The following is a 27,959-nucleotide window of genomic DNA, read 5'->3' on the forward strand; positions in this document are numbered from 1 at the left end:
CAACAGACGCTAATAAAGAATGTTATGTTGCACAGGGACTTCGAGAAATGGCAGTATGTGCACCGGGGCTCTGACTGATACACATGAAATAGATTGATATCCTGCAGTACAATGTAATCTACTGTGTATTTCTCAGCGGTCAGTAAGATGATTAGCATTCTGCAGATGGCTGTCCATCATCAGTACTGTAAAGAACTTAATCTGTTCAAATTAAAAAGCGATGCTCTAATCTCGTTATCTACATTGACATTCTTTTATATTCTGTTTCAGGTTCAGACTTGGTGCTAATTTAACTGGACTGGACAATCTGTTACATCCTGAGAACATCGAGACAAACGTCATCCAAGTTTCCCAGGTAAGTTATTTCACACTGCTCTGTGCCATGCATCTTGACGCAACATACCATAGTATGTCTTTATCTCTCGGAGCTCAGCGCTATGCTTAAATTATTCCATGGGCTGCATTTAAATGAACCAATAGGCATCTTATGTCTGCACGATATCAGCCTGGTTATAGCGCGACGTCGGCTGCCGTAGGGTGTCTGCTCGGATTGGGAACGACAATGAGGGTCGGCTGCGTCAATCAATTGTTTTATCCCGTGTAATGTGTCATAGTGGACGACAGACGATGCGTCTTGACAGAAACACTAGCATGTTAGAATTGTTTTGCCTTCCACGACGTGTTCGCTCACGACCGTGACCAATAGGAGCACAAAGCACTCTTCAACTGTAAACATGGAGAAGCAAAAGAGGAATGATGTGAAAGATGGAGTTGTTGGTGTTGCAGGTGGAACTGTGAAACAGGAAAGGTCAGTCACTCTTTTTTTAGGCTTTTCTGAACACAAGACAGCCAGCATCAGACACACCGCTATTTTTTGTTTACATTCTTGTTCTTGGAAGTCGGTTCCTAGCATCTCCTTCCCTATGACATCATGCGAGTCGTGAAAGTCAGCGAGCTCTGACTGGTCATGGACCAACGTGTATGTCTCTGCTGAGTCACCTCAAGATTTTATGACTCGCTTAATCTGACAATAACCATCGTAACAGACACATATTGAGTCGTTCTGCTGTTCTTCAAATGTCACATAAAAGATTACAATAGTATCTCAATGTGTTTCAAACAATGTGCTTATCGGACTGTCAAACAGCGTCTGAAACCTCCTCCCTGCACACATTTAGGATGTTGAAATATGGGTGGGCTGCGTTTGACAATATTTGTAACTTTTACAAAACTGACAATCTGACCTTCAAAACCCACGCTCACAGCGTTTTTTTGCCAGCGGTGTGCAGGTGAGAGAGATAAAAGGATCTGAACCTTTCATTCTTCACACAACTACTTCTGTCAATTTTTGTGTGTAAAACCGAGTGAAACGCCACACGAATGCCTTCGAGGAGGGATTGTTATAAAGTGTGCACCCTTGTGTCCATTTGTATTCATGACGGCAAAACTACAAAAACAAGAAACAAAGACAAAGAGCTCTTCAATACAGATCAGGGAGCCACGAGGGGGATTTTCTGAACAGGTATAGGCGCTTTTGCCTTTAGATGTGGTCGGACAATACATCAAACAAGTTTGTTACAAGCATACTGAGCCCTTTAGTTTCTTACAACACCCCAGTATGAACCAGATGGACTGGACAGTTTGGCTGGATGCTTTGGAAACTGAGAAACTTGAGCTCATGTTTTGACTTTGCACTTCCTGAATGAATGAGATGAACCTGCGCAGACACATTTGCAGTTTGGTTGATTCACATTATTTTAATGTGGACGACTGGTACTTAAAAGAAGTGGGAAATCCAGTAAATCAACTTTTTTTTGATGCCATTTTGAATCATGAGCTTTCTAAAGCGTTCTACTCAAACATTTAGGCTAAGAAGTTATAAGAAGAGTCCAAGGACAAAAGGCCAAGCGGCCACTGGACAGACAGCCAAGAGGATTGGCTCTGCAATTTGGCCCGGGTAAACAACAACCCCAGATTACCATCAGATAATCGAGGCTGAAGCCAGGAGGCTGCAAAGGTGACAATGACAGACAGGGACTGTGACCTGCAGACCAATCCGAGGAGACAGTCCAACAGCTACCCGCCCACAGTTAACATGAGGAAAGGAGACGTGCTTTTACATTGTCTGGAGAAGAACAAAACCCCCACAAAAATGCTCAATTTAGACATTTAGCTGACGTGATTATCCAGATATGCTTGCATTGTGTGCAGGCAGCAGCCTCTGGTTGCAAAAAGAAGTCTGATTGTATAGAATTGTATAAGCATTAGACGGAGGAGTGTTCTTGTTTTTCTTGTACTAACCACGGGTAAACTAGACAGCCAGTCACTGGTCTAGATTTTACACACTCTCCCTCTCGTGGAACAACAATTAACAGTATGTCATGATCACTTTGCTAAAAAAAATAGTTAAGATGAATTAATAAAGGGCACATATAGTTTTAATTTAGATCCCATTAAAATTAAGGAGTATCAGTAAGAGTAACCGAAAAGTATCTATCCTGAAAAGCAGTACTGTCCTTGATAAACTCCTGACAATACTCCTCCTTATTCATGTGATAAAGTCAACCAGGGCTGGTTGGGAATGACCCTAAACCACTTCAGATCAATGCTACTTGTCTAGCTGGAGCATACTTGACATGCAGCTTGTCATTGAGAGTTACATTACAGGCCCCAAAAGTGACACCGCCATGTTCCTGTGACACATCCGTCTCGGGGGAACTGTCTCTGCACCGCTGAGTGAAGGCTACAAGCTTCTTGTGAAGAGGTGTGACGAGCGGCGGCGAGGCTAAAACGACACGTTGGGAGAGAGGAAGACCGTTTATAGAGGAGTCATCTCTGGCGTTGGCAGGTTTGACCCCTTACCGCCACACATCTGCAAATTACAACTCAGCGTGTCCCCAGAGTGGACTCGTAGCGGGCGCCACTGCACCCACCAATGAAGCGGAACAAGGGAACAGAGAATGCATGACTTGCCATCCATTCAGCGGGACTGAGCCACTCGCTTCGCCTCGCCCTCGCCTCACCCTCGCCCTCGCCTCTCCTGCTTGGCTAACCAGACCTGACGTCCCCGAATGAGACGCGGCTTTAGCAGCACCCGGGGAAGTGGCGGCTCTTACTCCAACGCACTGCCTCTATTTATTTCTTCTCCCTTTCCTTTTTTTTCTTCTCTTCTTTGTTGCTTCTTTAAATAAGCGGATCTCTTCCCAGCCTTTCTTGCTCCAGTGATCTTTTGATTTTCACTTCTACCAGTGCTTTAACACTGTCTGGCTTTGGCACATCTCTCACCTGCTCTGTCAGATAGCTGGGAGCTTAAGCTAATGGTGGCATTATAATATTACCTTGAAATGTCTCAAACTTTCGACAATCTTAATGCCATGGCTCTCATCTCCCCTTACTTAGTCTGCTGATATGCCCTGGTGAAGCAAGCTGTCTAAATGAGATGCATCACTTTCCTTCTTCCCCTTTATACTGTAAGAACTTCAACACTGAGACTCAATGACTGAGTGAATGGCCTCTAACTGTGAAACGTGTCAGGCTACACATTTTGATGGAGTCATGCAGTCATTCAACAGTTTGTATTGTCTTAGTAAAACTTAACCAGAGCTGTATCAATGAAAGAAGCACGTCCAATTAGAAAAGCATTTCTTTGAAGCACTAGTCATTTTAAATCCCTTCACAAGTAACCAAACACTTCATAACCACAGCGCTGACAAGATAAAGACACTGTTTTTTTGTTAGGTTATTTGAAAGCAAATGAAGTCACAATGGGGGGGTCTTTGAGTCTGTAACAAAGCTCATCTTTGGTTCTCTTTTGAAGGAAAAATTTGCATTGACAGTAGAAAAATTAATACAACAAAAGGGAACAGTAGTACTGGCAAATTGAGGAGGAAGGAAGTAATCAGCGTCTGCCATGATTCCCGTTTCAGGCCGTTATTAACGTATTTTGTTCTTAAAGGTTCTTTATTTGAAATCCTGAGCATTAATATAGCATCAAATAACTATTTGCTATGTAAAGATATGGAGGAGTAATGTCTACCTGAGCAGAGAATGAAGTCACTCTCCCTCTGTGTGTGTTGTAATCCGAGCTTTACCTTACTTTGTTGACATAGCCTAGCCGTGTGTGCTTTTAATGCATCTTTAATGTCTCACCGTTGCGGTCTAGACAGGCTTATGAGATGCACAACATGGCACTACTGTTGATATTATTACACGGAGGGGTTTTACAACTCTGGAAACTTCATCATTTTATCTTTTGTTATGATGAAAAAAGTAGAAATAGGGTGTTAAAGGGATAATTTTGGTGTTTTGAAGTGGGGTTGTATGAGGTACTTTTCCATAGTCAGTGTATTACTGGTATTGCTCCCAGTTTGGAGAAGCAGACAGGAGTTACCGCACAGAACCAAATCAATGTACTGCTGTGGATGGGGCAGCAGCAAAAACGCATTTTAGACACCTAAAAGAAAGGCTATACAGCTATACAGTCTATGTTGCCGTTGGGGAACTGAAGCCGTTATCTATGCTTCACTTAAGCCACCAGAATCCTTTAGTTTGTTTGTGTTATTGTGTGACTTTGGTTTGTTTGGATTCACCAAAGTCACACAATAGCACAAACAAACTAACTGATCGAGGCAGCGGTAGACCAGCAACCCCGTTTTCTGCAAGGTTAAATTACTGTTTTTTTAACAGAGTGTGGTGACTTTGGCGAGAGCATATACGGATACAACAGCTTCAGTTCCCCTAGGAAAGGGCTGTCTGACGGCAAGGTAAAGTAAATAAAAAAAAAATATATATATATATAGAGTACACTTACAATTATATTGATTTTTTTTTAGGTGGCTAAAATATGTTTTACTGCTGGCCCCGTACACAGCAATAAATTGCTTTGCTTCTATGTGGCAACTCTTGTCTGTTTCCTGTTTCTCCAAACTGGGAGCATGCACGTCATCTACTGTAGGTAATACAATGACTATGGATAAAGTACCTCATACAACCCCACTTCAAAACACCCAAACTATCCCTTAATGTACAAGGCCTTTGCACCTCTATGTCGACGCAGTGGTCCAGTATAAATGAATGATGGGGTTGTTTTCTGTCTGAGTGCAGCCTAGGAAAAGTAGTCAGGTTCTTGACACATGCACTGTTCAAATCTTGCAAGCGTGCCTTGAGTGCATGTTACTTATAAACAAATGTTTGATGATCCCACAAACAATAAAAGTCTCATAAGTAGTGATACATGGAAACATAATAGCTTAATGGACTGTAATAGCTCAATAAAACAACCACAAATTTAACAGAGCCATAATGCTGCTGATTTAAATGTCACATAAACTGTTGTCTCCTTCTTCTTGAACTTTAATTTGGCAGAGAAACGTGGTATTTTCAGTAAGATCTTTCATTAGCTGAAGGTGAAGGAAACTCTTCCACGTTTGAGCTGCTGGTTGTTGGAGAACATTAAACTGCCTGTCTACCATCTTGACTTGCAAAAGGAGCTTTTTTGATGTTCAGCTACTGCCTGTCTCTAGCTGCCTCCTACATTAAATCAGTTTCTTTAAGCACATGCACGTGTCGTTTCAACTTGGGAACATCGTGCCCATTTTAGTAATTGATAGTGTGTCATCAGGTGGCTTTGGAATTGTTGGTGTTTTGTATTATGTAAATGAGCGAATAATCATTTTGGATTGAAGCGCTTCATTTACAACTGGCCACCTCGTCTGGCTGGCTGAGCCTTCAGAAAGACTAATCCCAGATTTGGGGATCCATTTCAGGAGTAACAACATGTAGCTAAAGGCTATTTTGATATCTTTTCACAGGACTGGAGCTGCAGGCGAGGAATTAAAGTGCTGTACAATGTTTCTTTTTGTGTTCTGATTATGCAGCGTGATCTTCTCTCACAAAGCTGGGGCAGCGGCAGCTTAAAAGTAAAAGAAGCCGGTGTGTGACGAGAGCGTTGCCAGTTTGTATCTTTAACTTGCTAGAAAATCTCTTGGGTGGAAATGAAAAGCTTGTTTCTCTCCTTTAACAACTAACAGCCAATTGCAACACAGTGTCAGATTAACTCTAAAACACAATAATAGAGATAATGGGAAGGTTATGTTCCTCCACAACAAAAGGTTGATGTGACAATAATACAAATTAACATGCCAGTGTTTGACACGTGAAAAGGTGAACAGCAAAGAATCTGGCTGCGAATGATGATTTTCTCTATCTATTAATCTGACCTTTTTGATCAATTTATCAAGTTTAGTCTCAGAAAACACTGAAAAAAATAGCCCATCATAATTTTCGCAGAACCCAAAGACTTCATGTTACATTTCCTGTTGGTACCACAGACCAAAATACAAAAATATTAAATTCACAATGAAGTAAAACAGAGAAAAGAAGCAAATCCTCACATTTGCAATGCTGGAATTTTTGGCAATTTTGCTTGATAACTAAAACAATTAATTGATTATCAGAATAATGTATTTGTGTATGAGAACAGCCTGAATTGCCACACAAAAACACACAGGCATACTATGTTGCTAACCCGCCCGCAGTCAATACAACAGGATGTTTAGTGTGAATAATCCAAACAAAAATCGTGTCAGTATCAGAATCGCCTGCATTATGTAATCCTGAGGTGCAGAAATCGATTTAACTTTTAGTGCATGGTGCACTTTATCTGCAGTCGAGTTTATCCTGATGGCAAAAGCAGAGGCATTATTTTTGAATCTTCAGCTGTCAGAGGCCAGCCGTATGTGATTTAATAGCAGGGAATGTGTGTTGTTTGAAAGATAAGCAGAGCATTGGAGCGTGCAGTTCAGCCAGCATTTCTTGGATAACGATATATATTTTTTTCTTCTTCTTTTTGACAGTGTACCACATAATGTAAATATGGGCAGTAAGATATTAAGATATTTCTGAAATGTGTGTCAGTTCTGTACGTATTCACCTGTCATGGCCTCCCTACCTCTGTGCTGCAGTGACACATTGCCTGTGGTAATCAGCTGGCATTATGTTGCAGGCAAGTGAGGCTGTGCCTGTTAGTGGTGCCAAGGGCCATCAGTGTCAGTGAAATGACATGACTGCATGTGACGGCACAAAAACACTGCAGAGGAACCACATACATCACTCTCTGTGGTGCAGATGCTACTACAGTATTGCTGGGTCATGCTTGCAAAGATGCAACATCCGATCCGTAATCAGTTTATTTATAAAAGGATGATTTTCTTAGATTTAAAAAGTCATATTATTTGTTTTTACAGTACAGCTAGGATTTGTGAAAAATCACACTAATGTCTGTTTGGTTGGATAATTAGATGACATCATATTAACTGGGCTGTTGTGCTTCAGTGAATCCTCTCACCATCACATTTGATCTTGTTTAGTAACAGATGGAAGCTGAGAAAAGTTTTAAATATTGAGGACATGAACGCCTCCCTCACATCGAGACATGTTTGTGCTGTCGGCCTCAGGGCAGCCATCCAATCCTACAGAATAATGGAAAAGCAGCAACGTGATCCCATTTTCTCTGAATGTCAGGGTGTGTGGACATCCAATAGGATGAAATAAACATTAGTCATGTTTCCACCGGCAAACACTTGAGACATGATACTGACTAAAATGTAAAAAACAAATCCATCAGGATTTGATAATTAGTGGACAAGTGTATATTCCTTATGTGTGTCAGATAATGTTGGCCATATTTTAGCCTGCCTGAAGACAAAAACATGAGTATGAAATATGCATTGACAATGTTTTTAATATGAAAAAGCGAAACGGTCCTCCCAAGAAAAAGATCATTTTAGCAAGCTGTTCCTTTCCTGTTTTATTTTGACCACGATTGTTCCCTAACCTTAACCACATGGTTATTATTGTAACCATGACGATGAAAGTCCCATAACCTTGACGAAGAAGTCATTAAAACCCAAACCATGATCTTTCCCTAAACCTAACCAAACCTTATTTATAGCGTTATCACATCATAACATGGACTTATTTTTCAACAATGATTTGTAACTGTTTTGGAAAGCACTGAAAAATGATGTTGTCTTCTATGTGTTGTTCTCGGGGACACAGACAATGGATGTATATTGTTGGCTAATTTGGAGGATTTGTTGTATAAAGCACAGTTGCTGCTTTATTTGTTAAAGGTTCTCTATGCGATATCCAGAAAGCATTAATATAGCATCAAACAACTATAAGCTATGTAAAGATATAGAGGAGTAATATCTACCTGAGCAAAGAATGAAGCCACTCTCCCTCTGTGTGTGTTGTAATCCGAGCTTCTCTGTGCTTTGATTATTTAACTTTGTTGAAATCACTAAACTTCTAACAGCAAGTGCTAAAGTGCTGCAGTAAAAGCTTGTGTGGAGGTCAGGTCAGGATTTCGGCTCTCTGTTACCACCATGACAAAATACTACCTCAAAGGTGTACAAACAGTTCTGGAGTGTCTTTTTGCCCCCCTGTGCTTTCGTTCCCCCGGAGGGCTCTTATATGTCTGAATGCACCGTCAGAGTCTACTTAAACTGCCAAAGCCATCTGCGACAAGCTGTCCAAAAACTGCTCTCTGCCCAGGGAAACGCAAGTGTGTCTGTATGCACAGTTCAAATTGGTCCGACCTTTTAACCCTCATGCACTGAAAACATCTGTGCTCCCACTGCACCAACAAGAACATCCCACTCGGCAGGCTGTTCTTATACACTGTTCGTAGCTATATATGAAAAGTAATGCACTGTAATTCGTATATATTCCACAAAATCAATTTGTATGTAATCAATGCAATTGTGAAACAGAAAGTATAAAGAGTGACAAGGAGGTTGTGGTGGATCAAAAAACACTTTAGACCAGGAGACCTGTGTTTGTACCCCGTGTGAAACCAAAAGTCAGTGTTGATTTATTTGTCACGTAACTTCCGTAATTATGTTACGCCACTTCCGTAGTTATTTGAATCCAAAACACGATCTTTTCCTAAACCTAAATAAGTAGTTTAGTTGCCTAAACCTGTGAAGATGGAAATTTATTTAGAGCGGAAATTGTTGCTGTTCATTCGTAGGAAAACACACAAAATAACTTTTCGTAAGATATGTGAACCGTTGTGTGAGGATATGTTGCACTCAGCAAGACATGTACACATACTTCTAGGTCGGTACGCTCCAGTCGGTTGGTACTTTGATTCGATATGAGTTGTTAAAACTATGCAGCTGATATTTTTAGGTGGTCACCTTTGCAATAAGGTGATCTGGGCTGTGATGTACCCCAACTAGATTTATTTATTTTATTGCAAAACTTAATAATAACGTCTTTGGTAATGACAAAAAATTGAAAAATCTGACACCAGCTCATCATTTCAGCACACCAGTTCTGCAAGTCATTGCTACCCTCTTGTTTTTTATGTTATAAATGGAGAAATGATTCAGATCTGCCAAATATTATGATTGCAAATTTAAGCCCTTTTGGGGGATCATCACAGCATCTAATGGTAATCTCCACAGATGTGCCCGCTGCTGAGGAAATCTCTAATTAGGAAAATGTTTGTAACTGGCTGGAAAAATAATGAGTCATGACTTCTCTTCCCTCTTCTGACACTGTATCAACACTCCCCGTCCTCCACAGAGATGTTAAAGTGAAGGGTCAGCAACACAGTGGCGCTCTGTATGTTGCTCAAGGACACTTCAGCAGAGCGTATGCTTGCTGTCATGGGGCTCGAGCTCCGACCTTCCAGTTGAAGGACACTCTCTTTAATCATTTTACCACCATACTGTAGTGTTACAGCGCTTGCCGCATTAACCAGTCATCCACATGTGCTATAACTGACCCGTGGGCTCAATCAATTCATTATCTATCACCAGGTTTGTATTCTGGCTTTTTAGTGTCAAAGAGACCCCTGCAGAGTTGATGGCCTCTGCTGTGTTCAAGGTTAAAACACCACCAAACTAAAGTCAAATCCTGACAAACTTCCCCTCATCTACATGAAAGTACTTTTCTTAAAATAAAAACCATGTAGCCACGTATGCAACGCTGGTAAAATCAGTTTTTGTTGATTCCCTTTGATGCAGTTTTCCTTGAGTCAGTTCTTGACATTTCCACTTCAGCTGTAAAATGCCAAAAGGCGCTGCGTGCAGTCTAATCCACTAACAGTGATTTGCCATGCTTGTAATTTGGTTCTTGCTTAGTTTAATGGGCTATAATGACGTTAATAGGCTTTTGGATTAAATTATAAGCAAAATTATGATATAATGTTCTAATTTGGAGAACTACAGTGTGTGAGTGTAAACAATGATTAGTGTAATTGTTTTGGATTCTTTAATGAACCCGAGTTTTGGAGTCGAACGAGCCATACTGGAGTTAAATTGGAGGCCACATTAAATTAAAATGGCAATAGACAACCCCTCCCCCGGCTTCAAAGTGGTATTATTGTTAGCGCCGCTGTCGCAAAGACAGCCGGATTGCTTTTCGTTTTCCTCAGAGCCTACTTCTAACGACGAAGTTAGTGACTTATACAGAACATCAGGGGAAATCAAGAAATACATGTAAGCAATAGCTTGTATGTTGTGATTGTATCACAGCTAAGGGGCTACATGAAGTGTGTCATAATCACAACTTATATTCATCAACATATATCATCATTATTGTCAGCTAGGGCTGTCAATCGATTCAAATATTTAATAGCGATTAATCTCACATTTTTTATCTGTTCAAAATGTACCTTTAAGGGAGATTTGTCAAGTATTTAATACTCGTATCAAATCACTCTTGTGAATTAACAACACAAAACAATGACAGATATTGTCCAGAAACCCTCACAGGTACTGCATTTAGCATACAAAATATGCTCAAATCATAACATGGCAAACTGCAGCCCAACAGGCAACAACAGCTGTCAGTGTGTCAGTGTGCTGACTTCACTATGACTTGGCCCAAACTGCATGTGATTATCATAAAGTGGGCATGTCTGTAAAGGGGAGACTCGTGGGTACCCATAGAACCCATTTTCATTCACATATCTTAAGGTCAGAGTTCAATGACCGTTTTTCCTCGCCAAAATTGAGCACAAGCGTTATTTAGCCTCCTTCGCGCAGGCTAGTATGACATGGTTGGTACCGATGGATTCCTTAGGTTTGCTAGTTTTATATGTCACCACAGCTTTAAAACCTGCTACGACCTAAAAGTCACAAGTTGCGTTAATGCGTTAAAGAAAGTAGTGACGTTAAAATGAGTTTGCGTTAAGGCGTTATTATCACGTTTACTTTGACCAGCCCTATTAAATACACATTCCAATTTAAATTGTTTTTAATAGAATAGAATAAACATCTTTATTGTCCACTTGCAGTTAAAAGCTTCTGTTGCCATGGGTTAACATACATGAGAAAACAGACATCATATAAAAAAGCAGCAGTCAATAATATCTAATAAAATCATTTGTAAAGTAAGATGACAGCGGATGGAATAAAAGATGTTTCTGGTTGCTGTCGGTACCCTGTATCGTCTTCCCGAAGGGAGTTTTTCATATTCATAACACAAAGGATGTAAAGGGTCCTGAACTATTCATGTTGCCTTCCTCCTGGTTTGTGTTTTGTGCAGCTCCACCAGCTGTCTCTGGGGGGTCCGTATAATCTTGCTGGCAGTGTTAACTATTTTTGTGAGCTTGCTTCTGCTCCTAGCTCCCAAATTTCCGTACCAGCATGTGATGTTGTAGGAAATTATACTTTCCCCTAGACTGATATAAACCATCCTCAGGACTTCATTGCTCACGTCAAAGCTATTTAATTTCCCTAAAAGACACACTCTTTGCATTGCCTTCTTAAAAATGTAGGTTATAGGTTGGTGTCTCAAATCATTCCTAAATATTTAAAACTACCTCCCCTCTCTACAGCTTGGCCCTCGATTGTTTGCTGACATAGACTGTTGTTCGTATCCCGTGTGAAGCAGAAGTCATCGTTGATTTATTAACGCCACTTCCAGAGTTATTTTCATCCAAATCACGATCTTTTCCTAAACCTAAATAAGTAGTTTTGATCAGCTGATATTTTTTAGCTTGTCACCTTTGCAATAAGGTGATCTGTGCTGTACCCCATTTTGTCAATTAGTTTTATTTATTGTATTGGTTGCCCACACCTATTGATAACGAGTTCCTTGGTTTCGTTAGCATTTATGATCAATTCAAGCATGTGTTTCCTGTTTCAATGCAATCTCCAGCCAATAGAAACACTGCTGCAGCTGTGTTAGTAAATGGAGAGGTTATTATTTTAGCACGTTTTTATCACCAAATTCAAACTACAAACTGTAGCGTTGCTCTCATGCACGGTTTACACTTGTGTGATCGGTCTGATCAATATTTATTTAACACCCACATCAGAAACATTTCATTGAGCGTCCCTTAACAAAGGCGCTGCTGATCCAGCTTTATTTATTTATTTAACCGTTATTTACACTATTTCACTGAGAGCCAACGTCTCTTTGGCAGGAACAGTTACATACATTCACACCTGGGAGCCGCCCAGTACAACCACAGTCAGAGCAGCTGACCACTGAGCAGCTACACGGGAGCTACTGGTGCTGATATTTCACTTCCCCCACCTTCTCTAACCTTTAAGCCACTGCTGCTTTTGAAGCTTTACTGGAGTCTAAACATTAGAGGCATCAATTTTTTACCTTCGTCTTTTAATGCGTCTCTTTCAAACCTCCCAACTTTGTGGAAAATTAAATATCTGGAATACCCATTTAATAGTACATATTTTTAGTCAACCTTAAATGTTTATTATGATATTTTGTGTGTAGATTTAGCAACTTCAGGCTTATACTGGTATACAACTATCTAGGAAGAGAGAGAACATATGTTCATCAGCAAAACATTTGAGGTCAAAGTAGGGCTGCAACTAACGATTATTTTCATTGTTGATTATTGTGTTGATTTGTGAGTTATTAGGTCTATAAAATGGTCCATTAGTGTTTCCTAAAGCCCAAGATGATGTCTTCAAATGTCTTGTTTTGTCCCAAACTCAAAGATATTCAGTTAACTGTCATAGAGGAGTAAAGCAAACAGAAAATATTCACTTTTAAGGAGCTGGAATCAGAGAACTTAAACTTTCTAATTGACTCAAACTGATAAATCGATTATCAAAATAGTTGCGGATTTTAATAGTTGACAACTAATCGATTAATTGTTGCAGCTCCAGGTCAAAGTCCAACAACTGAATTAAAACTAAATAAACAAAAGTTTGACCCTTATTCACCATCATAGCTGAGATTAATCAGCATTTAACTATAAAGGAGCTTTTTCTTTGTTCATATTTCTTCCTCAGAACATGAAAGACATTAAACCAAAATATCTGCTACTTAAAAATTCCTGTAAATCTCTGATGCGCCTCACGGAGAGTTTTCGATCTCGGCTTTGTCCTTGGTTAGAAATCTTTTGAAGCCTTTCTCTTCAGTTTCTTTCATGTTTACGTGTCCTTCACTGAACACCAAAGTCTCTTTATGTTTCTGTGCTTGTGAAAAAAACACCCTGGACTGAGCGTTAAATAACAAACATGCCCCCAGATTGTATAACCTGAGTTATTTTACCTCCCATCATCACACTGGTGCAGTGAGACATATTTAAGCCAGCGAGGTGAACCAAAACACGCCGGCGGCCAAGATAGCTGCTGACGGGTTTCCCTGGCAACTGTAACTTGTCTTGAATTAATGCCAGACTTTCACCAGGCCTCCGTTATCCGTAGGTGTGGTTCTTCGAGGAGAGGGAATACAGACGCTAATGAGGAAACATTTCCAACAGGGGATCTGCTGCATGACGGCGGCTGGCATCAGCTCCCAAGCCGCGCTCACCCACAGGCGTGAAATGATACTATTCAACCTGCTGAAGGAGCTTAATGCACCTCTGTTCTCAAGTGATGGCTGACTTATACCAAGATTAATTAAAAGACTTGGAAAAATGTAAGTTAAATTTACTTTTTCCATTAATTAGTTTGGGGAGAGTAGTGGATGAAGAATTTAAATTCCTTGTAGCTAAAGGTGTCTGATGTGTGTCCACCTGCAGTCTCGTTTTATGCTGAAGTGTCCTTGAGCAAAACGTTGCAACGCTTGCTCCCTGTAAGTCAAGGCTGGGCGATACGGCCAAAATCTTCTACTCTGATAATAATTCATTTCATATCTCGATAAAGACACATATTACAATATAGCCTGTTTTCTGTTAATTCAATAAATAAACAGTCTATATGAAATAACCACATGGTAAAGCCTATTTTGTATACTCCTGTGTGAATTAAGTATTAAGTATTTTCTCCCTAAATTATGAACTTTAGTGCCAAATAATCAGATTTACTTAGAAAGTTGAGTTAGTATGTGCTTGTTATTATCAATTTAGATGACGTAATAATCGCGATATCTTGATATATGATTTCATCAAGATATGATGGGCAATCACCCGTGAGCAATCTCTGGGTCTGAAAAGTGAAGCCAATTAAGAAGCACCTTAAACTTGCATTCTTTCTAACAGCCAGCAGGGGGCGACTCCTCTGGTTGCAAAAAGAAGTCTGATTGTATAGAAGTCTGAGAAAATGAGCCTACTTCTCACTTGATTTATTACCTCAGTAAACATAGTAAACATGAGTTCATGGTCTTAATCGCTAGTTTCAAGTCTTCTTCAATACAGCATGATGTTCATGTAGTAAATTATGATCCCATTTAGAGTCAAATAGACCATAAAGCAGGGCATGCTTTAGGGCATGGCTACCTTGTCTTGTCTATGATTATCGCCCAGGCAGTGAAATGTTGGAGTTTGTGTGTTAAGATCGGGACAAACCTGAAGACTAGTTGAAGACTGCAAAAAAATATTACGATTATTTCTATGTTTTTAGTCTTTGGTCAGTCGATATAAATAATTTTCCCCCTCATGGTGCGACTAGGGCAAACAAGATACAACCAGAGAGTTACCGTATAATCAGCTGTCTCCCTCCTTGTATTTAAAATTTTTATCCACACTAACTGCAGGAATAAATGATTATCCGGCAAATAGGAATTAAAAGAGGCTCCCAAATAAACATCTTCCCTTTTCTGTTTTCTAACTTCATAATTTAGGCAGCAGAATTCTCTCTAAGAGATTCACTAGAAGAGAATAACGACGGTTATTAATTAACAGCAAAATAGGCTTTTTACAATCCGTCAGTGATTGCAGCCTGAGAGAGAACAGAAAACACTCCCGTTCCTTCATATCATTAAACTTCTCAACTCTTTCCCGGCTGTCATACTGCTTCCTCTCGCGTTAAAGGTGCCAACCGTCTCTGGAGAATTGTGTCTCTTTCCGTTAATGTGCGGTCATGTTCGAATAAAGCTTTAATGCAGATTTATGTAAAAGCCACCCATGACTGGCTGACAAAAAAACATCACTTTAACAGCTTGTTGAAGCCGGCAAAGTTATGTATTTCATGTGTGTAAAGGGCTAATGATCAGCCTGTGTATTGACATGTAGCAGTTGTGTGTTGGTGAGAGTGTGGGTGGGTGTGAGGGATTGTGGGTAGGTGTGAGGAAGGGAGGGAGGTGAGGCGAGGCTTCCACACTGCAGCGAAAATCCGTTGGAAGCTGTAAAAGAGAATATGTCACTGTTCATTTGCTTGGTGTGGGTGCCGGTGATAGACGTTTGATGCCTCTTTGCTAATAACACCTCCCACGAGCTCGGAGCCCGTTTGATGCAGAAAATGAACCTGTCAGTCGACGACATCAAACATTCATGAGATTATAAAGACGCTTTTCAATGAGAAATGTCACGCGGTGATTGAGGAAGACGTGATGATGGGGTGTCACTAATTACACAGCAACAGAGTCGTTTCTACGGTTCGACCAATATATCAGGCCAATAGTGACTGTTCCTTGGTTACTGACTATATAACAATATGTTTCCTTTTACATTGAGTGTGAGTTATCCATCCAGGTAGTTTTCAGATTTAGAGATATGGTTGGCAGCTGATATTAAAAACTGAGCTCTGGAATATTGTTTGTGGTGCTTAAACATCCAAAACTTTAGTAGTTGATTTGTTTTTAAGTTTTCTGCAGGCGGCAACCTCCGAGTCTGAAGTGAAGCCAATGTGGGAGTGCCTTAGAGTTCATTCTTTCTAACAGCCAGCAGGGGGCGACTCCTCTGGTTGCAGAAAGTCTGATTGTATAGAAGTCTATGAGAAAATGAGCCTACTTCTCACTTGATTTATTACATCAGTAAACATTGTAAACATGAGTTTATGGTCTCAATCACTAGTTTCAAGTCTTCTTCAATACAGCATGATGTTCATTTAATAAATTACGGTCCCATTTAGAGTCAAATAGACCATAAAGCAGGGTATGCTTTAGGGCGTGGCTACCTTGTGATTGACAGGTCGTTACCACGGCGGGAGTTGTCTGTGTTTTTGTCTTACAACTTTAACCCTTTCACAGTGTGTTTTCAGTTCAGGAAAGTTAATTATAACCTTTTTGGTCGCCTAAAAATGTCTTATTCAGTGTTCGGTTGTACTTAAGTCCACCCTCTCGTGTTGGTTGAATAGAACAGTCCACCTGAGATGTCACCCTGGGATGTTTTGATGGGCATTTTTCATTATTTTCTGACATTTTATAGACTAAATGATAATGAAAATAGTTGTAGCGTCGGCTGTGTTAGTGTTTACCACATTGGATTTAACATGTGAGGGTGCAGATCGTATCCACGCGGACCGTCCGCCGCTTTCTACTTTCTCCTTCCGCGGTTTGTTTTGGTGACGGATACGGAACAGATATGACGTCAAGTTACTCAGATCACAACAATAGAAGTGGTAACTTCCTTTTTACCTTGGCATAGACTCAAATGAGGCAAATATATCGATTTTGGCATTAAAAAATCTATTTAAAAATCGTAAAAAACAGTAGGAGAATCAATTTTTCCCCCATCTCTAGAAAAAAAACGTCCATGTGAACGTCTGTCAACCGGCTATCTGCTCCAAAAAGATGATCCGTTCACAGTGAGATCTGTGCATTTATATCACTACTTGGAAAGAGAAATTGCTCTTGAGTCCAAACACCATCTTTTGTGACGAACTGTCCCTTTGAAGAACAACTGACTACAAAGATGAACAGCACTTGTTAGGAAAGACATTTTTTTGCCGTTGTTTCCTCGAGGATTCAGTGATTCATTCTTTTTAAATGTCTGCTGGAAGAAGGCTAACGCTGACGTTTACCACAGGCTGAAGTGAAGAGACACCCACATCCAACCCATCCTATACACAGAGCTCCACTATGACATCTGCACCACCTCCAGTCACAAACCACCGGAGTGGAAACTATTCGCGGATTCTTTTCTTCCCTTGTCTTAAAGATTTGAATGTAACTCCAAGTTATTTTCCCCCGACAAAACGGGACTTCCTGTAACAATGTTGTTAAAGAAATGACGAGCTCTGCAAGTCCCCAAAGGTTTGCTGCAAACCAGCCTGTATTCATCAAATCAGGCCTGACAGATCTCTGGATGCACTGTGCTAAATATCCAGGCATGCACTGTTGCTATTAATAAGCAGATGGCCTTTGCTTACGCCATCTAGATTTTGATGAACCCAAAAATAATAATGAATCCCCCCGGGGCTTTCTAATCAAAACGACAAAACTACAGACGAGCAAGAGTCTGTGTTCGAACCAACAATTTCCACATGATTTGCATCTTGTGGCGGCTGCACCCATGAATGAATCCACTTCACTGGGCAGTGGTCTGCTCCATATATAGAATTAGGCCCCCGAGTGCTGGTGACAAACTGGAATCTAAAAGGCCAACAACATATGGAGCAGGGGGCTTATGGGATTACCCAATTAACAAGGTGACTCAGAGAGCTGCTGCTAATCTGCAAAATGTTCCGACGGAGTATGGACACCGGCTGTGACGCATGGAGGAGAGGGTTGGTCGCATCTTTTCAGCATCCACGACCCAATTAAACACACACACCTCATGTGTGTATGGCTAAGCAGTCAGCTCTAATTGTATTAGGCCCTAAATGTAGAGCCACGCGCGCTGATGGTGGTGTCTGGGACAAACATTCACTTACTCACTCAAGGCAAAAAATGGTGCGTAAAACCGGCCGCTTGAGGAACACGTGATGCTGTCAGCCAAGAGAGGCTCATTAATTGTAATTATCCTGACATAAAGTGCACCGCAGGCACAAAACGCCACCTTCATGAGGGGCTGTCAGCTCTGCGCGCAAATCAAAACGCGCAGTGGAGAAACGTGACGCACAGAATGGGCTGCAAATCTACAGAGTGGACACATTTTCAAGGGAGAGCCAGATATCATCAGTTAAAAGGGGAGCTGTTGATTCACAATCACTCATGAAAACTAATTCAAACAGCTTTGCACGCTGAGTTTTGGCACAACTGAGTAGAGACCCAGTAAAAAATGTAGATTGGACTGGTTGATCTTGGGTGCGTAATATTCCCAGAAACTAACCAGTCCCATAAGATCCACTCTCCTAAATCCAAAAGGCAGTACGACCTCTGCAGAGGAAAATGGATCCATTTTCTGTTCTTCCTTTTTTCCCTGTCAAAGGGTTTTTAGTTTTTAACTTATCCAATTCGAGGATGTCGTATTTTGTACAGATTTTAAAGCCCTTTGAGGCAAGCTTTTTTTGTTTTTGGGGCAATAGAAATTAAACTAAGTTGACTTGACTGACAGAGAGAAAAACACACTAATACATATTGTTTGTCAAATTAGTCTTATCTCTTGCTCCTAAAAGATACACAAGTGATATAGAAATATTCTGTATCTCAAATATGTGACTTTACACTTTGGTTTTAAACAGCAGGTAATCAAACCAGTTGAATGAACACAGGAGTACATTTCTTTTCATGCATGATGCAGATCTCAGTGATAAATCCTACATACCAAGATAGATAATAGTCTGTAGTAATAGTTCATCAGACCAATTCAATGTTTCCTAAAGTGCCTCTTCACAATCTCATTCTCTAGAAATGTCAGCCTGTGCCAGATCCCCCCCAGGAGATCATCATCTCTCTGTTGCACTGTGAGAGACTTGGATGAGCATGATGCTTACCTTGTGGGAACGCATTGGGCTGCACCACATACAGAAACGCGTGCACCATGTGGAACAGGATCCCTATGGGTCCTGGTTCGTAATGGGCCAGAGTCTCGTAAACTCCCGCAGGCACATAACCGAAATCCAACTTTCCCGGTGGTGGGAGTCTCCGTAGCTGCTCCGTGGTGTCTTGCTCGAGTTCTCCGGACGCCAGAAACACCCACAGCAGCAGGATCCAGCAGGTCTTCCACATCGTGAGCTGAGATGAAACCCAAACTGGGGGGTTAGAAACACCTCAAAGAGGAGAGTAAAGCTGGAAGATGAACTGCCTGGATTCTTATCAGAGAGGGAGGAAGAGTATAAAAGTGTCCAGATGGATGGACCGCAGCTTGTTTAAGTCCTGCTGCCCGCGGAGAGACTCGTTGAGAGACTCGTTGTGAGCATCGTTCCGCGGTGGTCTGAGGCTCCTGACGGACAGACACAAACCGGGTTGATCTTCTCTTCCTCCAGTCTTCGATGCGTTTCAGTCCCAACCGAGATGAGCGCGCCTGTCGCTTCCACTCCAGCATCTGTGCGCACAGAGCTGCGCTGCGTCACGGAGGAAGAGGAGGAGGAGGAAGAGGGTGCGCGTCTCCGTCACATGTACAACAGACTGGTCCAGAGGGAACTGCTCCTCCTGCCGGGGAGAAGAGGAGAGGAGGCTGGAGCTCAGGGAATATAGGAGCGTCTTGTATTTCAATATCTGATAGAGAGATCTTGAGAGAAAACAGGGAGTGATGGAACACCAGGCTACATTTACCTACTGGATATACGTTATGGTGAAAGAAGTATTCAGATCTGGTATTTCAGTCACAATACCACCCTGTATAAATACTCCATGACAAGTTAAAGTCCTCCATTAAAAATGATATGCAAGTAAAAGTATCAAAGTATTACCAACAAAAAGTATCAAAAGTAAATACTCATTATGCAGACAGAATATATGTTTAAGGGATAATGTACAGCTATCGTTGTGAAATAAACCCAGACATGGGGATGCATCACCCCACCGCGAAGTGGAGGTCTTGCATTAACCTAAAGGGGTTTATTTCACTACAATGACCTGCTAGCTGTGCATTATCCTGCTTATTGCACGCCTATTTACTTAAGAAATCAATAATTTGCCATAAAAAAATGGTTCGACATCAGAACTGCGCCCATAGCAACGGTCTGTTATAAAGAAATAACGGACCGTAGAACGCCATGATTGACCAATCAGAATAGAGTATTCAACAAAGTCGTTTAATAACATTACACGACTTTGCGAGGGCTTTTAGCGGCAGGGTCCGCATCGCACCTGTCGGGGTTTATTTCACAACAGTGACCGGCTTGCTGTACATTATCGCTTACATTATATATTGTATTAGTATCACTAATGTATTAACATGTGGGCAGCATGGTCGAGGTGGAGATACATATAATTCAGCTTACTGTTCTGTATAGATATTATATAAAAACATAGTATTTGTATAAGATGATGATGTTTTATATGTAAAATCTAAATCTGCAAAGTAACCTGTAACAGCTGTCAAATAAAAGTACAATATTTCCATCTGAAATGTTGTGAAGTGGAAGTATAAAGTAGCACAAAATGGCCAGAAACTACCTTAGAAATTGTACTTAAGTTCTTGAGTAAATGTACTTTGTTACTTTCCACCACTTGTACTTTATGCCAGTATCTCCATTTAATGCTGTAATACTTCTACTTCACTCCATCTCAGAAGGAAATTATGTACTTTTACTCTGCTACATTTATCTGACAGCTGTTACTTTATAAAACTATGCAGTACATCTTGTACTTTACTGTATTTCACTTTCTAAAACACGTCCTTCAACTAACTTTCCATCTCTTCCGCCAACAGGTGCTCTCTGTCTTCCCGACCTTTGACCCCGTTTCCTCCCTAGAGGGCAGACAGCGGATACCTGGAGCTCAGCCCGGAGGGGAGATGTGATTGGTGGAGCAGCGATCAGGTGAGCTCTGCTTCTGTCTCTTTACACAATAACATCGTTGTCCTCTCCGCGGAGTTCAGGGGGCCCCCTGGCTCCTGGAGACAAGAGAGGCTCCTGTTTGTAAACCTTTGATCAGTGATTGTGAGCAACCTTTATTCACTGATCACACACACTGTCATTAGACCTGCAGAGGGGCAGATGGGACTTTTAGCTGGACAGACACTTTAGTCATTTTACTGAAGGAGGAAATGAATGTAATTGGATGAGGACTTTGGTAACACTTTATAAAACAGCCTGCGATTTATAGTGGGCATTTCGTCGTATGGATCAGGTACCAATAAAAACTTGACTACGGGGAACAAGGGGCGTAACAAACGGGCATTTTGGAGGAATCGGAGAAATAAATTGTACTTTAAATATTTTTTTAAATACTGGTTACGTACAGCAGAGGTTTGCAATTGTTTTTCAGCCAAGGACCCCTTACAATAGAATATACCGGGGACCCGCTCATGTATGTTCCTTGAAATTATCTTTAATACTTCAATAGTCTTGGTTATGTGAAAGAACAACACAAGAAAAATGTAAGATATTAGACATGTATTAAACATATTTGCAGATTCTACGAGTTATAGATTTGTTAGATTAGAAAGTCATCTATGAATTTTTTATACTGTAGATTTAAAAAATTAAAATATTATTCATTGGATTATGAAGCCTTTTGTAAAAACATATACATTTTATCATGATAATTTAAATTAATGAATCTGAAAACCTTTTCACGGACCTCCGGGCAGAGTGCCACGAACCCCACTTTGAGAAATCACTGATTTACAGGATACACTACTGGAAAACAAAACATAAATGGCGTTAACAAAACTGATATTCTGCAGAAGTAATTATGTACAGTTATAATATGCTTTTGTTTCCCAGTACTGTACCCCAAAGGTACCCAATATTTACAAATATTAATAATAAATAGAGTACAATTTATTTTATTTATTTATATCCTTTCCTCTAAAATGCCCAGTTGTTGCTCCCTTGTTCTCCATTATCTTGATTTCTTCCTCTGTACCTACATTGAAGTAGCCATAGGAACCGGCAAGTACAATATCATATCGGTATATAATTCATACAACACATTTACTCTGTAAAATTGTGCGCTGTGTTATAAAGTGTGACCAGGACATCTTCTGTCGGTTGAACCAAAAAGAAATCTGTATATGAAACATATATTGCAATTAATAGCACATTTTTTATCTGTTCAAAATGTACCTTAAAGGGAGATTTGTCAAGTTATCAACATGGGAGTGGACAAATATGCTGCTTTCTGCAAATGTATGAGCGTTAATGTAATACTTATTACTGGAAATTAATTAACAACACAAAACAATGACAAATATTGTCCAGAAACCCTCACAGGTACTGCATTTAACATAAAAAATATGACTCGTGGGTACCCATAAAAACCCATTTTCATTCACATATCTTGAGGTCAGAGGTCAAGGGACCCCTTTGAAAATGGCCACAACAGTTTTTCTCCGTCACAATTTAGTGTAAGTTTGGAGCGTTATTTATCCTCCTTCGCACAACAAGCTGGTATGATCTTCATGCTAGCTTTAAAACTGAACCCGCTACAACCTCAGAAAGATCTTATAGTGTCCGCGCCAGACGGATTTATAAGAGATTAATTAAAAATCGCAAGTTGCGTTAATGCGTTAAAGAAATTAGTGCCGTCAAAATGAATTTGCGTTAATGCTTTATTATCGCTTTAACTCTGACAGCCCCTAGTGAAAATACAAATGTAAAATCCAAAAATGGCAGTTCTCCCTCCTCATATTGCTTAAAAATTAATCCGTACTTACAGGAATTCATTTATTTTCCTGGTTTCCTAATTAGTCCTGTGTACGCTGCTGATATTGCACTGTCCTCCTCCTTGTCGTTTATTTCATGTCACCTTTTTAGTCCCGTCAATTTATCTTTTTGAAGTGAGCTCTCTCTTTAAGCCGTGTGTCAGAATTTACCATATCATCCTCAAGGTCTGTCTGACGTACTGGACTCCGTACAAGTACTACTACTACTGCTGTCGTCACGTCTCGAGACAACTTCCCGTTAGCTTTGACAGAGCTGAAGCTCGTCTCAGTCTTCAGCAGTTATAAGGAGATTAGACCTTTAAGAATGTCTGCTGCAGACTTACTTTACCTGACCTTAGCTCCTCAGCAGATAGTGTGGTGCTCAGTCTCAGGACAGGTGAGCTCATAGATGGTTTAAACCTCGACTTACTGGCAGTGATAAATAAAAGCTCTTCTTTGCTCTACTGTTATCGGTGTCAAGAGCTTTACTCCTGTATTTGATATGCTTCCAAAAGCAAGAAATATTTTTATATTTATAATTTATTTCAGTGAAACAATCCCAACCTCAATGTCCACTTAACCATATCACAAAAATCCCATTGTTTTTGTGCACTACAAAATAATGGACAGTGCCGGCAGACTAGGCTATGGGGATTAAACTACTGAACACAGGCACATCTGTTTTCACCTGGACTAAATTACATTTTGTAGTTTTCTATGTAGTAGTTTCTATGGCTGCCAAATTTGTTTTAACATCACTAATGTCTTTAACACATTAACGCAAACTATCTTTCGAAGGTTGTAGTGGGCTCTGTTTTAAAGAAGCGCAAAGGAGGCTAAATAACGCTCCAAACCTACGCTAAATTTTGGCGAGGAAAAACTGGCATGGCCATTTTTAAAGGGATCCATTGACCTCTGACCTCAAGATATGTGAATGAAAATGTTTTCTATGGGTACCCACGAGTCTCCCCTTTACAGACATGCCCACTCCATGGTAATCACATGCAGTTTGAGGGCAAGTTATAGTCAAGTCAGCACACTGACACACTGACAGCTGTTGTTGCCTGTTGGGCTGCAGTTTGCCATGTTATGATTTGAGTATATTTTTTATGCTAAATGCAGTACCTGTGAGGGTTTCTATTTCCAATAATAAATATATTTAAAAAGAGTATTAAATACTTGACAAATCTCCCTTTAACATACATATTTGAACAGATAAAAATTGTGCAATTAATCGCGATTAACTATGGACAATCATGCAATTAAGTATTTTATCAATTGATAGCCCTAGTAGTTTACAAATCATTTTATATAAAGCTTTCCAGACCTGAGAATAAGAAACCTGTATGTTGAGGATCCAGACAAATGACCCTGACTAATCCCTGAAACTGAAGCAGGGGAAGTGAATTAAACTTACTGACACTGTGGTTAAATAAAACTTTAGTTTCACATCTTTAGGAAGTTTGTCTCATCGTGACTCCAAAATCAGGAAGCTGACTCAAACATCACGAAGTCTGAAGCTCAAAATAAATCCTAAACAAAGAGATGAAAAGGCAACACGTAGGACAGACAAATATCTTCTAATGATTGTTATCGTTACATTAAAACCACACATTTAAGAAACAAACTTTTATTAATCCAAAAGGGGTCATTTTCATACAATATCGAGGTAGGAATTAAATAAGGAACCAAAATGAAGCAACAAAGCAGGCAGTGTACTGGACCATCGAACACGTTTGCCTCGTCTCCATTAGCTTGGTTGAGTCCAGTTGTGGTCCAGTTGTGCTCAGGTTCAGGTTGATCTCCTGTCCCGACTCGGACCGGTGAGCCGGACAGACCACAACAAGACTGAGCTCAGGCCAGTGGAGACGAGACATTTCCCAAAACCACATGAAGGACTGAGGAGAGTCAGATTTCATGCGCATAAAATATTATCATATCACAATCGGCAGCTCCAAAAATAGAACAATCTTCCTTATTACAATGAACAATATAAACAACCTTTTAAAACAGAATCAAACTGTAGATGTGTTTACATTCTATATACATCTTCTTTCTACTTAAAGTAAATTATGAGGCTCCACTTTACATCATCACAGCTTGTTTAAAAAAAAAACTTTAAAATATATTACTGTGTTATATGTGTGATTAACAAGGCAGACAAGCAAACAAATTAAGAGTGAAGAAACTTTAACTCAAAGAGAAGTGATTTCTGTCGTAGATTATGTTAAAATTTACCAGCATTTAGTTTGATTTGAACCCCAATAATTATATCTTGTACAAGTAATGTATTTGTCTATATAATTCTGCTAAAACTACTCAGCCCGCTGCACAGAGCGGCTGCTGTAAAATACCTGTATGCAAATTTTAACCTTGTAAAGACGGCACAAAGTATAAGGTGCTACACAACGTACCATTATTAACCACTTTGGATCAGATAACAAAAGTCATTGAGTTCTTACACAAATTCAATATTTGGCTGCGGGAACATTATGGCTCGACATTTAATTGTAAAACTGATAAAATAATAATATTATATATTATATTTTCCACTCAATTACATACATGGGTGACAAATGAAAGCTGGATGATATGTCATTTATAGATTTCGTCATTGCAATAAAAGTAAATTTTTTAATCATAGCAAATGATTTTACAAGGCCAGTCAACAAAATGTAAAAACGCACATGCAAAAAAAAAGGCATTTTGTTGTGTAAATATTGCTTCTATTTTCTACGATGTAAACATTAGATCATTAACTTGAGAGTCGAATGAGAAACGTGACCCGTCGTATTTAAGACAATACGGTCCATCAGTGCAAACATTCTTTAGAATGAAAGAAATGACTTGAAATGACTCCGGCTAATTAATGTGACGTTAATCCTTTGGGGGACGAAGTGATGACTCTTTTCTAAAGATTAGATGATTTGTAGTCTGATATATTCTGTATAAAGCGATTTGAAAAATGTTCCCTAAGCAAGAGGAGAATTAACATTATCTTCAGTGTTTTATTAAATAAAGTTTTCTTTGTTCATAGTTTTGAAATGGACCTCTGAAACACGTCTGGCTGTTGGAAGCGGCTGGTAGAAGCAGCAGATTTAGTGTCGGCACTTTGAGCAGCATTTGACCGGCAGCTTCTGTTGACGTCGCGCGCTGACTGGTTCCTTTCATGAAAGGTCCTTTAGGTGCCGTGTGTGCTGCGAGTGACTTTATCTGTCGGCTGTGTAAACGAAAGGCTCTACTTAAGGCTCTAATTAAAAGTTGCGTTCGTACATCAACATCAAATGATGTCGGAAAGTAAAGCAATGCTTCACTTACTGTAGTCCCACTGAGGCACCGACTTCAGACTGAATAGTCAGTGTGTGACTGCTTAGAGCTGTGTTTCCCAACCTTTTTGATTTGGTTGTGACCATTTAAAACAAACCATAGAGAGGTGAAGTCCCGCCTCTTCCAGTGAACCACTATGGTCCCATGGGGTCCACCAGAACGGGAGGAACTTGGCCTCTCTATTTGTGACCCCCTCGTCACCAGAGGTGTGTACAGTTTATGAAGTACCAAATGTATCTTATTACACCTTGTGCAGGTCATGACCCTCAGGTTGGGAACCACTAGCTTCAAGTCCATTATTGAAGGAACCTCTTAATTCCAGATCTAAATGTCCTAGTTGAATTGTTTAAGTAAGCTCACAGTCTGATTATAAAAGCTCTGCTGTAAAAAAGAAAAAAAGAGGCTAGTTTTTTCTTACAAAATGAACCTTAATATTTATTTTAATTAGGTGAAAAAGGAAACACTTGAAGCAATGAGGAATGATTCAGGTGTTTCCTTTTAAATGTGAGAGTTTGGAAGTTTGGTTTCAGGCTGCTGAGCGAACTGAGAAGTTTCTTTCTTTCGGGTCCCAGTGCTGCTCAGACAGGAAGTGCTTGTGTGCTCACACATACGCTGTTTCACACACACACACACATTCTCACAGCTGCACATTCAAATACTGAACCATCCACACACACATACACACTAACATGACAGTTCATCCTGACGACTGAGCTGCCACAGTCTCACTTTTCTCTGCCGAAGTAGTCAAACTTCCTCGACTTCAGGCTTCAACAACAGCACAATAACTTCCTGTATTGCCACTGAATTTAATAAATACTCAGCTTTCTGCTGCTGTTGGCCAGGAGAGCCGGCCCGTTGCTCTCAGTCTTTCCTGAGTGGTTCATCGCTACATCAACGGCTGCCCACTGGTCAGTCGATGCGGTTACCACAGATTGTGAAACGGTCGATTTCCAGCAGGTCTTTTTTGGGAGTCCTGTGCTTCAGTTCAGAGGCTCCTTGTGCCTCACCCTCCTCTTCTTTGGAGAGTGAAGGTGTTGGTTGTTCAGGTGGTGGAGTTGAAGGACGGCTAGCTGGCGGAGCAGGAGAGGGATCAGTGGAAGGGGGAGGAAACAAGTCAGTCCTGGGAGTCGGCTGGCTGGTCACAGAGGAGGAGGAGGAGGAGGAAGAGGAGGAAGACGGTGGTGGGCAGGGTGCGGCAGGGTTCTGCTCCATCTTGGATTCACCTGTAAAGAATAGTGGACAACAATTCAATATAGTGACGGATGAGTGAATTTTAGGTTGCTCAGCACTGGCTCAGTCCTCGTCTGTGTCAACACAGGATTATGACATACTATACTATGACTTTTTCATGACTTTTTCTTTATGTCATACTATACTATGACAGGGAGGAGGACACACCACCAGGAGGACCTGACCTGGACTCACCATCACTAAGAGAGCGAGACAACGGCCCTGAAGGCCGAGGAGGTTCAACATGGACTCTACAACTTCTACAGGTAGATTCTATTCTTCTATTACATATTACACATATATACTGTATGATACATTTCAGTTCGTTCATTCATTCTGCAATTAAGGTCTCCCACAAATATTTTATTACATATCTTATATTTTGTCTCTATATTTTAACTTTGCATTATTTTATGTTTTAGATTCCCTTTTTTTTTTACCTGCATGATTTTCTTCTTTAAGACATATTTAATGAGTATTGTTGGAGGGAGCCTGAGATCAAAGATTTGTATTGCCAAAAACTATGTCTTTGTAATTGTAGTGAAAT

At 40.3% G+C, this 27,959-nt stretch overlaps 2 protein-coding genes and 1 long non-coding RNA gene across 18 annotated transcripts in view; 1 reads left to right on the forward strand and 2 right to left on the reverse strand.

Annotated features, from left to right (window-relative positions):
- Positions 1-19,632, reverse strand: part of prom1a (prominin 1a) — an 89,464-nt gene extending 69,832 nt beyond the window's left edge. For 5 of the 13 annotated variants that reach the window (XM_074649116.1, XM_074649124.1, XM_074649120.1 and 2 more), the window contains exon 1: positions 19,032-19,631. In XM_074649116.1, coding sequence (XP_074505217.1) covers positions 19,032-19,266 — 235 coding nt within the window. In that variant the 5' untranslated portion in view covers positions 19,267-19,631. Of the gene's footprint in view, positions 1-19,031 lie in introns of all 13 variants that reach the window. The other 8 variants (XM_074649121.1, XM_074649119.1, XM_074649114.1 and 5 more) reach the window with 4 other exon arrangements.
- LOC141775607 (uncharacterized) lies at positions 1-27,665 on the forward strand. Its single transcript, XR_012595629.1, has 4 exons — positions 1-138; positions 271-355; positions 20,915-21,023; positions 27,567-27,665. It is a non-coding gene; the product is annotated as an uncharacterized LOC141775607 (long non-coding RNA).
- tapt1a (transmembrane anterior posterior transformation 1a) overlaps positions 24,467-27,959 on the reverse strand; it is a 30,062-nt gene continuing 26,569 nt past the window's right edge. For all 4 annotated transcript variants that reach the window (XM_074649128.1, XM_074649129.1, XM_074649132.1 and 1 more), the window contains one exon: positions 24,467-27,405. In XM_074649128.1, coding sequence (XP_074505229.1) covers positions 27,092-27,405 — 314 coding nt within the window. In that variant the 3' untranslated portion in view covers positions 24,467-27,091. The remainder of the gene's footprint in view (positions 27,406-27,959) is intronic.

The sequence above is a fragment of the Sebastes fasciatus genome, chromosome 10 (genome assembly GCF_043250625.1).
Source record: "Sebastes fasciatus isolate fSebFas1 chromosome 10, fSebFas1.pri, whole genome shotgun sequence".
Lineage (NCBI taxonomy): Eukaryota > Metazoa > Chordata > Actinopteri > Perciformes > Sebastidae > Sebastes > Sebastes fasciatus.